The sequence below is a fragment of the Colobus angolensis genome, unplaced genomic scaffold, assembly GCF_000951035.1.
Source record: "Colobus angolensis palliatus isolate OR3802 unplaced genomic scaffold, Cang.pa_1.0 Scaffold411, whole genome shotgun sequence".
Classification (NCBI taxonomy): domain Eukaryota; kingdom Metazoa; phylum Chordata; class Mammalia; order Primates; family Cercopithecidae; genus Colobus; species Colobus angolensis.
Window position 1 is genome coordinate 298,586 of NW_012117500.1, and position 12,900 is coordinate 311,485.

Consider the following 12,900-nt stretch of genomic DNA (forward strand, 5'->3'; position numbering starts at 1 on the left):
ATCCTGAAGAGTGTTTTCCAACTTGTTTCCATTCTCCCCCTCACTTTCAGGCACCCCAATCAGACGTAGATTTGGTCTTTTTACATAATCCCATATTTCTTGGAGGCTTTGCTCATTTCTTCTTAGTCTTTTTTCTCTAAACTTCTGTTCTTGCTTCATTTCATTCATTTGACCTTCAATCGCTGATACTCTTTCTTCCAGTTGATCGAGTCGGTTACTGAAGCTTGTGCATTCATCATGTAGTTCTCGTGCCATGGTTTTCAGCTCCATCAGGTCATTTAAGGACTTCTCTACACTGCTTATTCTAGTTAGCCATTCGTCTAATCTTTTTTCAAGGTTTTTAGCTTCTTTGCGATGAGTTCGAACTTCCTCCTTTAGCTCGGAGAAGTTTGATCGTCTGAAGCCTTCTCTCAACTTGTCAAAGTCATTCTCCATCCAGCTTTGTTCCATTACTGGCGAGGAGCTGTATTCCTTTGGAGGGGGAGAGGCACTCTGATTTTTAGAATTTTCAGCTTTTTTGCTCTGTTTTTTCCCCATCTTTGTTGTTTTGTCTACCTTTGGTCTTAGATGATGGTGATGTACAGATGGGGTTTTGGTGTGGAGGTCCTTTCTATTTGTTAGTTTTCCTTCTAACAATCAGGACCCCTCAGCTGCAGGTCTGTTGGAGTTTGCTGGAGGTCCACTCCTGACACTGTTTGCCTGGGTATCAGCAGTGGAGGCTGCAGAAAGCGAATATTGCTGAACAGCAAATGTTGCTGCCTGATCATTCCTCTGGAAGCTTCATCTCAGAGGGATACCCAGCCATGTGAGGTGTCAGTCTGCCCCTACTGGGGGTGCCTCCCAGTAGGGAGGCTACTCATGGGTCAGGGACTCACTTGAGGAGGCAGTCTGTCTGTTCTCAGATCTCAAACTCCGTGCTGGGAGAACCACTGCTCTCTTCAAAATTCAATTGGAAATGCAGAAATCACCCATCTTCTGCATCGCTCACACTGGGAGCTGTAGACTGGAGCTGTTCCTCTTTGGCCATCTTGGAACACAGACTGGTTTTTCTTCTTTAATGTACTGATCTGGTGAACTATGTTGATGATTTTTTAAAATTATTATTTATTTATTTATTTATTGAGACTGATTTTTGCTCATGTTGCCCAGGCTGGAGTGCAATGGCGTGATGTCAGCTCACTGAAAGCTGTGCCTCCCAGGTTCAAATGATTCTCCTGTCTCAGCCTCCTGAGTAACTGGGATTATAGGCACCCACCACCATATCCAGATAATTTTTTTGTATTTTTAGTAGAGATGGGGTTTCACCATGTTGGCCAGGCTGGTCTCAAACTCCTGACCTCAGTTGCTCCACCCACTTTGGCCTCCCAAAGTGCTGGGATTACAGGTGTGAACCACCACGCCCAGTTGATGAATTTTTATTTGGAAATTATTTTAGATTCAGGGGCTACACGTGCATGTTTGTTACATGGATATACTGCATACTGCTGGCGTTTGGGCTTCTATGGAAATCACATTGATGGATTTTTAAATTTCAAATTAGCCTTGTATTTCTGTCATAAACCCCACTTGGTCATTATGTATAATACTTTTTATATGTCACTGGATTTGATTTACTTATATTTTGTTGATAATTTTTGTGTCTGTGTTCATGAGGCTCTTATTCTGTAGTTTTCTTTTCTTGTCATGTCTTTGTCTGGTTTTAGAATGATGTAATGCTGGCTTTATGAAGTGATTTGGGAAGTATTTCCTCTTCTATTTTCTGGTAGAGTCTGTGTAGAATTGGTATATATTTCTTAAATGTTTGGTTGAGTTTATCATTGAATTGATCTGGTCCTTCTTTCTCTATATTGGTACTATTGTGTCTTGGTGAGATTTGGGGCTTTAGAATCAAGCAACCCCAGATTAATATCTGACTTTGTTAATTTCTCCCTGTGAGACGTTGGGCGAGTCACACATTCTCTCCGAGCCTGTTTCCTCATCTATAAAATGGGTAACTGTGATAATTAAATAATAATATACATCAGTTGTTCAGTTCTCTACTACATGTATTTATATATAATACATACATGATATTTGCATATATTAAATTATTTAAATTTTACTATCATACTATTCTGTTTACAGTATATATCAGTACTATATTATTATAATCCTTATTTTACAGATAAGAAAGCTATTGGAGGCCGGGCATGGTGGCTCACGCCTGTAATCCCAGCACTTTGGGAGGCTGAGGTGGGCGGATCATGAGGTCGGGAGATCAAGACCATCCTGGCTAACACGGTGAAACCCTGTCTCTACTAAAAATACAAAAAAAAAAAATAAAAAAAGTTAGCCGGGTGTGGTGGCAGGCACCTGTAGTCCCAGCTACTCTGGAGGCTGAGGCACGAGAATGGTGTGAACCCAGGAGGCGGAGCTTACAGTGAGCCGAGATTGCACCACTGCACTCTAGCCTGGGCAACAGAGCAAGACTCCATCTCAAAAAAAAAAAAAAAAAGAGAGAAAAAAGAAAGCTATTGGAAAGCAAGATTAAATAACTTGCCCAGGGTTACTCAGGTTACACATAATAAAGTCAGTATTCAGATTGAGGCTGTCCAGTTCCTGAGTCTTGGCTTTTAAGCACTAAGCTATACTAATGATAATACCTATCTTTCAGAGTGCTATGCATATTAAACGAGGCAATTCATGTAAGTGGCTGAATTTGTGCTAGTGTAGACTTGTTGTTTAGTAAACGTGTATTGTTATTAATACTGTGAATTTTTATTATTTTGAAATAAAACTACTTTGGAATATTTTCTGCCTGAAAGATATTTTAGTACATATAATCAAATACTGCATTGAAGTTTGTTCCAGTGAAATTCCATGAGCATTTGCCGCACTTTACAACATGATATTGAGAATATCAAAGCTTATTAGGAAAAGCGACTTGAATTCTTGTCCTGGTTCTGCATTGTCTTTTTGTGCAATCCTGGTAATTAAGTCTGTTGTAGTATTAGTGAATCTGTAGCAAAAGGATAGGTAAAATATCTGTTTTGATCACTTTGACCTAAGTTGTTAAGTGGTTTATAAAAGACAGGCTGGACGCGGTGGCTCACGCCTGTAATCCCAGAACTTTGGAGGCCAAGGCAGGTGGATTATAAGGTCAAGAGTTCAAGACCAGCCTGGCCAACGTGGTGAAACCTCATCTCTACTAAAGCTACAAAAATTAGCCAGGCATGGTGGCACGTGCCTGTAATCCCAGCTACTTGGGAGGCTGAGGCACGAGAATCGCTTGAACCTGGGGGCAGAGGTTGCAGTGAGCCAAGATCGTACCACTGTATTCCAGCCTGGGCGACAGGGCGAGACTCTGTCTCAAAAAGAAAAAGGAAAAAAAGACAAGTACCTGAAGATATTATGAAAAGTACAAGGTTGTGCTAATATTAAATATAGATATTTGGTGTTCTGTGATAAAAATCAGAATATTTTGTTGACATATAAATATTTTGAGATTATTTTGAACATACTTGTACTGTAATTGGTACACGTTGATGCCAGTTAATTTTAGGTTTTCAGGCCTTCATGGTATTTATTCGGGTGTATCTTTTCTTTTAGCCTGACAAGGTCATGACTGCTGTATGCCAAATGTTAGATTCATTCTGTTTATTTAAAAATTAAAAAGGATAACCTAAAAAATGGAATCACACTTTCAATAAGTACTGTGTCCTATGTTTCAGTCAGCAAAACTTATTTTATGGTTTTCTAAATGATAAACCTCATTACATCAAAATATATATCAAAATGACATAGTGTATGTATGCCATTAATTAAGACTGGGAATGACATGGAAGATTGGCACATTGGGCATTTTGACAGAGGGTAGGAAAAGACAAGCCTTTGGTTATGAAGTGTAGTAGTTATTGTGTAGGTTGTCAAATGCTAAGGAACAGTGCTCACTCTGGGAAAATCTAATAACATATTATATTGTTTTGTGAATTGTAGCTGACTTTGGCCTGGCAAAGCAAAAACAAGAAAACAGTAAACTCACGTCTGTTGTTGGAACAATCCTGTATTCTTGGTAAGGACAATTATTTTATGGCTCTCAAACATCATACTTAACTGATTTGGGCTTTCATTTCTATTATTGACTTGCAAAGGAAAGAGGATTTCAGGAAAGAAAACTTATTTTATACGTTTTTTTTTTCAATTATCTAGGTAATACACATTACTAGAATTGTGGATCATTATGTATGCTTAGAACAACCACCACAAAAATAATCTGTCTTCTAAGGTATCACTGCCCCTCATGGGGATTACTTTTATAAATTGTAAATTGAAATGATCCTTGGTATATAGTAGGTGTGCAATAGTTGAATGAAACTGAGAATGAAGTAATAGATATGCTACCCAACATGATATTTGGAACATTTTATTGTACTCACTTGTATGTATGACTCTTTTTCTCTTTTCTACCTATAAACATTCAAGTGCAGGGCAAGGATTTTTGTACCCTAATACTTATCCTAGTATCTGGCAAATAATAGGCACCGATTAACTTTACTGCATGAAGGAATAAATAATGACATGTATACTTAGACATATGTTTACAAAGTAAGTTGCTTCTTGGATAAATGAGTGTTTATTTTTTGATAAATGGAGACACTTTTAAATTCTTTGGCATACTTTGAGGTTCCTTTGCAAGCCACTAATTATTATGAAGTAAGAATCTTCTTTTGCTGATCACATGTCATTTGTCTGAATCTGTTGAAATTAGCAAACAGTTATGGTAGTGAGTAGAAAAGCAGATTTCAGGGAAATATTCTGGAATCTGATTCAACAGGTCAAGCAATCAAGACACAATCATTTTTTAAAAATCTAGCCTATAGTTGTACAATTGTGTCCTGGGGATGGAATTAAACATGACTCTTCTTGAGGAAGAGTAGAAATTGTCTAAAAATAACAGCCTAATTTTGCAAAGTCCTTTCATGCAAAAGTGTTCAGAATAATGTTTTAAGAGAGTGACTTTTCATTTATCTTGTTGGAAATGTTTTACATCTTTATTCTTGAAACTGGTTTCATGAGAAGATGTGAAGAAACTGTGGCATAACAGTAAGGCTGACCTACTCGTTACTTGCTGACAGAAGAATAATTTTCTTTTGTTTCACTGTGTACTGTTTTTATAAAATAAACAATAAAAATTTGATCATAAAAGTGTCAAGTAATCATATATTTCTGAACAGATTTGATTGTCAGTCAAATTGCAGAACAATTAACACACAAACTTAAATTTCTGCTGGTCATACTTGGTGAAAGCATATTTTTATTCCTGAGACTTTGTTTTTTTTTTTTTTATTTTTATTTTTTTTTATTTATTTATTTATTTTTATTATACTTTAAGTTCTAGGGTACATGTGCATAACGTATCAGGTATAACTCCCCAATGCAATCCCTCCCCCCTCCCCCCTCCCCATGATAAGCCCAGTGTGTGATGTTCCCCTTCCCGAGTCCAAGTGATCTCATTGTTCAGTTCCCACCTATGAGTGAGAACATGCGGTGTTTGGTTTTCTCTTCTTGTGATAGTTTGCTAAGAATGATGGTTTCCAGCTGCATCCATGTCCCTACAAAGGACGCAAACTCATCCTTTTTTTTTTTTTTTTGATGGCTGCATAGTATTCCATGGTGTATATGTGCCACATTTTCTTAATCCAGTCTGTCACAGATGGACATTTGGGTTGAGACTTTGAATTAAGTTTAGAATTGCTTATTTGATAGTATCAACTGTGTGTGTGTATGTGTGTGTGTTTGTGTGTGTGCATGTGTGTGTGTAGGAGAAAGATAGAGAGAGAATCCATAGAATATGTAGGAAGAAATCCAAAACATGACAACTTTTTTGCCGTATTAGCCCAAACATGGCTTCACATTTTCATTTAATTTTTAAATTAACTGAAGAGTTTGTAAGCTGAACCTACTGATATAGATAAGCTATTATTTCATGTATGTGTACTGTAATTGTTTTAATAACATGTACAGTATATCTTACCACCATTTATCTTTCTGTCAACCTCCTATTCTTTTAAACTGCTTAAAAAATTTCTTCCTACTCCCTTCTCTCATCTCTCCAAGTTATTAGAAATGCCCCCTGTCTGATGAGTTTTACTATGAATTTGGGTTCACAGACCATCTTTCTTGCTAGTTTTTGATGTCCTTAGCTGAGTATGGAGTTAAAAGAACTCAGTCCTACATCATATTGTGTTTCTTTCTTAGTTTGGGATTCTCCAAAAGCAGAATCTGAGACAAGAATTTGAGTGAAATAGTTTATTTGGGAGGAGCTCCCAGGAAACACTATTAGGAGAGCGGTGAAGTGAGATTTGGAGGGAAAGCAGCCAGTACAGTGAACATTAATAATTAGGTTCATAGAGTATTATCTGGGATATAGTATAGAGCAGGGGTGTCCAATCTTTTGGCTTCTCTGGGCCACATTGGAAGAGGAAAAATTGTCTTGGACCACACGCAAAATACACTGACACTAAAGATAGCTTTTATGAGCTTTTAAAAATTGAAAAAAACTCAAATGTTTTAAGAAAGATTTATGCGTTTGTGTTGAGCCACATGCAGTCCGTGGGCTGGAGGTTGGAGTAACTTGGTGTACAGGATGTTTTAGAGTTGCCCTGTGCACCAGATGAGAGGTTGGAGTATTTTTTTTCCAATCACAAGGGGGAGCCCTCAGCATCTGACTGAGGGCTGCTCTGGGGAGCTTATACCCAGGTGCTTATGGCACGCCAGGGCATGGGCTAGGGGCACTCCAGGCAGAGAGCTGGAGGGGCATTGCTTGAGGTATGATGCCATAGACTTGTACTGGAAATGTGAGTGGGAGTCTGGCTAGAGTCCAGACATTCTAGAATTTTTTTGTAATTCTGTAATTCTTATTTTCATGTAAGTTTTCTGAGCTTGTCTGAGCCTATAAATGTGGACCTGGGATGTGGACATTTGGATGCCATAGAGATGCCTAGGCACCCCTTTCCCTTCCCTGCGGGGTCCCCAGAGTTTGATGTCCCCATGTCATTTTGCCCTTTCCATTTGCTTTTGCTTCCTCAGATATTAACTTATTGAAAGGAAGAAAGGTCTCTTTGTCAACTCTTGTAGGAAGTACCTCAGAGCATTCTTTATTCTGTATTCAGCTGGCAGATAAAGGGTTTGTAGGCACATTGCTGGACCAATTGTACTAGAACAGAAGGTCAGTAAAGGTTCTTTTCATTGATCTGATGTGATTCATTATTAGGCAGGTCTTTGTTATCCTTCTCAAGGGAAAAAAAATCTCCAAATATGCTACTTGTTTCCATTTTTTATCTCTATGGCTTTCTCCAATTCCAGAGAAGAAAATTACACACCATCTTCAACTTCATTTTCTGAGAACAGTATAGAGTTTGAGGCTCTGGGAAGCATTTTCAGCTAGTTCTTCACAGAACATATATGGGATTTATGAAGCTAGTATGATGTATAAAATATAATAAAAGTTTTCCAATAAAAATGGAAAACTTCAACTATTCCTGGAATGGGAATTATTACTCTACTGCTTAGTATAATCTCATTTAGATTATGACACTAGATAATTAGAAGAGAAGTTCATGAAGTTTAAATTGGATGCATCAAAATAAACCTGTAGGTAAACCTGGTTAAGTAGAGACAAAGTGAAGCATGTCTACTAACTGCACTTCTTAAATTAAAAATATATATATTTTTATTTTTTGATACATAAAGTTGATAGAATTCTTAAGAAAGCTATAATACACTCAAAATTTTGAGAGTTTTAAGTGACTTAAAACACTTAAGTGACTTCCAGCTGCTCATGCGAAGACCAAGCCCTCACTATGGCCACAAGTAGACAACCTTGCATTCTCTGGCCTCTGCCAAGTTCTTCCCTTTACCACAAACCCAACTTTAACAATTCCTAGCTGTTTCATCTGGGCTCCCTCTGGCCATAGGACCTTTGCAAATGCAGCTCCCTTTGCCTGGAATACTCTTTTCCACTTGTCATCTGGTTAATTCTTACCTGCCTTCAGCTGAACCCCCTTAGACAAGGTGTATTTCCTCTGATCTACACACTCCGTGTACTTTTCCTTCACACAATTGACTTTTTGTTGATTTTGTGATAAGCAATGATGATTTTGTTCATTACAATCCCCAGCAGTCCTAAGTCTGGTACTTTAAAACTCACAAGTAATATTTGCTATGTGAATGATCCAGTACTTGCATGATTATAAACATTACTGGAAATAACATATTACAAAGAAAATTGTTTCTTTTTGTTGTAACACACTTTTAATTCCCAGTCCTTTCCCCTCTTGCTGTTCCTTCAGATCTCCAAAATGCTCCTCCTTCGAATGCTCTTCCTTCAGAGACAGCTGCAGAACTTACTTCTTTACTTCATTCTGCTCTTTGCTTAAATGCCACTTATGTGGAGAGGATTTCCATGGTTACTTGCCCCAAACAGCAACCTCTCTTCAGATTCTATCCCTGTATCCTGCTTTATGTTTTCATAGCCCTTGCCTCTATGTGACCTTATATTGTACTTGAATTGGCCTATAGTGTGTCTCTCCACTACACACCAGCTCCGTGAGCATAGGACTTGTGTCTCCTTTGTTCACCACTGTTTTCCCAGGACCTAGAGGAGTTGACTAGCAGAATCTTAAGAAATACTTTGAATCATTGAAGTGAAAACAAGTCTTTTTTCATATTAATATGATAAAAATTAGTGTATATTTTTATTGGGTTCTAATATATCTTTGAACTGTTCTGATTTTTACCCTAATAAAGCCTGAAGGCTTTTCATTTGCGATAGTAAGTACCTTGATGGCAGGGTCTATTTTATTTTATTTTTTTCTCTTTGCTATTTTATCTTTATATATTACATGATTACTAGAACAGTGAGTAAATGAGATCAAGTAGGATGTTAACATTTTAACAAAATAAAATGTGGAAAGATTATATATTATAGAAATATGTATTCTTCAGTGACCAGTAAAGTGGCCCTGAGGGAAATTTCAAAAAAGAGATGTATTAGGTCATTCTTGGATTGCTATAAAGAAATACCTGAGACTGGGTAATTTATAAAGAAAAGAGGTTTAACTGGCTCATGGTTCTGCAGGCTGCACAGGAAGCATGATGCTGGTATCTTCTTGTCTTCTGGGGAGGCCCCAGGAAACTTACATTCACAGTGGAAGGTGAAGGGGGAGCAGGCACATCACGTGGCCAGAGCAGGAGCAGGAGAGAGGAAGTGAGGAAGTGTCACACACTTTTAAACAACCAGATCTCGTGAGAACCCACTCACTGTCAGAACAGCAGCACTAAGGGGATGGTATTAAACCATTCAGGAGAAATCTGCCCCCATGATCCAACCACTTTCTACTAGGCCCCACCTTCAACACTGGGGATAACAATATGAGATTTGGGCAGGGATTTTCAAAAATAAGCATAATTGGAATAAGACCATATCAAAGGATTTTCAAAAAAAAAAAAAAAAAAGCGTAATTGGAAACAGACCATAGTATTGACAGAATAAGGTCATTATTAAGAGCACAAGCTCCAGAATCAGATGGCCTGGGTTTAAATTCTAGATCTGCTATTGAGAGTTTTAAATGATTGAATTTTTCTGTGCCTTAGTTTCCTCATCTGCAACCTGGGGATAATAATAGTGCCCGTGTCCTAGGATTGTTGTGAGGTTAAATGAGGTGCTACATGTCTGGTGCTGGGAACAGTGCCTGGCTGGCATGTGGTAAGCACTCACTAGATAATAGTGATTCTTATTTCCTGTTAGTCTCAAGTTTGAAAGGATAGTACTCGTTTAAATGTATAGATTATATTGTGCATATATAGGAGGTTATAGAACACTAGGCAGATTTAACCTAAAGAAGACTACCTCAAGGTATTCAATAATCAAACTCCCAAAGGTCAGTGATAAAGAAAGGATCTCACTAGCAGCAAGAGAAAAGAAACAAATAACATGCAGTGGAGTTCAGTACATCTGGCAGCAGACTTTTCAGTGGAACCCTTACAGGCCAGAAGACAGTGGCATGACATATTGAAAGTGCTAAAGGAAAAAAATTTACCCCAGAATAGTATATCTGGTGAAAATATCTTTCAAACATGAAGGAGAAATAAAGACTTTTCCAGACAAACAAAAGCTAAGGGATTTCATCAACGTCAGACCTGTCCTACAAGAAATGCTAAAGGGGATTCTTCAATCCGAAATGAAAGGGCATTAATGAGGAATAAGAAATCATCTGAACATACGAAACTCACTGGTAATAGTAAATACACAGAAAATCAAAGAATATTATAATACTGTAATTGTGGTATATACACTACTCTTAAGTAAGACTAAAAGATGAATCAATAAAAAATAATAACTACAACAACCTTTCAAGACATAGCACAATAAGATATAGAGAGAAATAATAAAAAGTTAAAAGTGGGGGGACAAAATCAAAGTGTAGAGTTTTTATGTTTTCTCTTTGCTTGTTTGTTTATGCAATCAGTATCATCAGTTTAAAACAATGGGTTACAACATAGTATTTGCAAGTTTCATGGTAACCTCAAAAAACATACAACAGATATGCAAAAAGTAAAAAGTAATAAATTAAATCATACCATAAGAGAGAATAACCTTCACCAAAAGGAAGACAGGAAAGAAGAATGGAAGAGAATACCACAAAACAACCAGAAAACGTAAATGACAAAATGGCAGGAATAAGTTCTTACTTATCAATAATAACATTGAATGTAAATGGACTAAACTCTGCAATCAAAAGACAGAGTGGCAGAGTGGACAAAAAAATAAGACACAATGATCTGTTGCCTATTAAAAATGCATCTCACCTCTAAAGACACATAGACTGAAAACAAAGAGAAGGAAAAAGATATTCCATGCCAATGGAAACCAAAAAAGAGCAGACGTAGCTATACTTATATCAGAAAAATATATATTTAAAGACAAAAACTGTAAGAAGAGACAAAGAAAGTCGTTATATAATGATAAAGGAGTCAATTCAGCAAGAGAATATAACAATTGTAAATATATATGCACCCAATACTGGAGCACCCAGATATATAAAAGAAATATTATTAGAGTGAAAGAAAGAGAGATGGACAACAATATAATGATATTAGTCTGTTTTCACACGCTATGAAGAACTACCAGACTGGGTAGCTTATAAAGGAAAGAGGTTTAATTGATTTACTGTTCAGCATGGCTGGGGAGCCCTCAGGAAACTTACAAACATGGTGGAAGACAAAGGGGAAGTAAGTCTCCTTCTTTACAAGGCAGTGGGAAGGAGAATGAATGCAGGAGGAACGACCAAACAGAAAACCAATCTCATGAGAACTCACTGTCATGAGAACAGCTTGGGGGAACCACCCCCATGATTCAGTGACCTCCACCTGGTCTCTCCCTTGACATGTGGGGATTATAGGGATTACAATTCAGATTTTGGGTGGGGCACAGCCAAACCATATCAACAATAATAACTGGAGACTTAAATAACCATAGCATTGGACAGATCTCCCAGACAAAAAATCAATGAAGGATCATTGGACTTCATCTGCACTGTAGACCAAATGGACCTAATGGATATTTACAGAATATCTCATCCAATGGCTACAGAATATACATTCTTCTCAGCACATGAATTATTCTCAAGGATAAACCACATGTTAGGTCACAAAACAAGTCTTAAAGCATTCAAAAAAAAAGTTGAAATAATATCAAGCATCTTCTCTGACCATAATAGAATAAAACTAGAACTCAGTGACAAGAGGAATATTGGATACTATACAAATGCATAGAAATTAAACAGTATGCTCCTGAATGACCAGTGAGTCAATGAAGAAATAAGAAGTAAATTGAAAAAATTTTTGAAACAAATAATAATGGAAACACAACATACCAAAACCTATGGGATACAGTGAAAGTAGTACCAAGAGGGCAGTTTGTAGCTATAAGTGCCTAAACCGAAAAGAAGAAAAACTTCAAATAAATAGCCTAATAATGCATCTGAGAGAACTAGAAAAGCAAAAGCATACCAAACCCAGAATTAGTAGAAGAAAAGAAATAATAAACAGCAGATACAAAATGAAGAAAACAATACAAAAGATCAACAAAATGAAAAGTTGTTTCTTGGAAAAGTTAAACAATTGAGAAACCTTTAGAGAGACGAAGAAAAAAAGGGAGAAGACCCAAATAAATAAAATTAGGGATGAAAAAGGAGACATTACAATGGATACTGCAGACATTCAAAGAATCATTAGTGGCTACTTTGAACAACTATGTGCCAATAAATTGGAAAATCTAGAAGTGAGTAAATTAGTAGACACATACAATCTACCAAGATGAAACCATGAAGAAACTCAAAACCTGAACAGACCAATAACAAGTAACAAGATAGAAGCTGTAATGAAAAGTCTGCTAGTAAAGAAAAGCCTGGGACCGAATGGCTTCACTGCTGAATGCTACCGGACATTTAAAGAAAAACTAATACCAATCCTATACACACTATTGCAAAAAATGGAGGAAGAGGTATACTTCCAAACTTACACTGTGAGGCCAGTATTGCCCTGTTACAAAAACCAGACAAAGACACCTCCAAAAAAAAGAAAAAAATTAAAAGAAAACTGCAGGCCAATGTTGCTTGAGTGTAGGAGTTTAAGACCAGCCTGAGCAACATGGTGAAACCCTGTCTCTACTAACAATACAAAATGTTAGCCAGGCATGGTGGTGTGCACATGTAGTCCCAGCTACTTGGAAGGTTGAGGCAGGAGGATTAATTTAGTCCAGGAGGTGAAGGTTGCAGTGAGCTGAGATCGTGCCACTGCACTCCCGTTTGGGTGACAGAGTGAGACTCTGTCTCTAAATAAACAAATAAATAAATAAAA

At 37.2% G+C, this 12,900-nt stretch overlaps 1 protein-coding gene across 3 annotated transcripts in view; it reads left to right on the forward strand.

Moving 5' to 3' along the window:
- NEK10 (NIMA-related kinase 10) overlaps positions 1 to 12,900 on the forward strand; it is a 259,204-nt gene that overhangs the window by 110,922 nt on the left and 135,382 nt on the right. For all 3 annotated transcript variants that reach the window (XM_011956225.1, XM_011956227.1, XM_011956226.1), the window contains exon 24: positions 3,976 to 4,051. In XM_011956225.1, the coding sequence (XP_011811615.1) occupies positions 3,976 to 4,051 (76 nt within the window). The remainder of the gene's footprint in view (positions 1 to 3,975; positions 4,052 to 12,900) is intronic.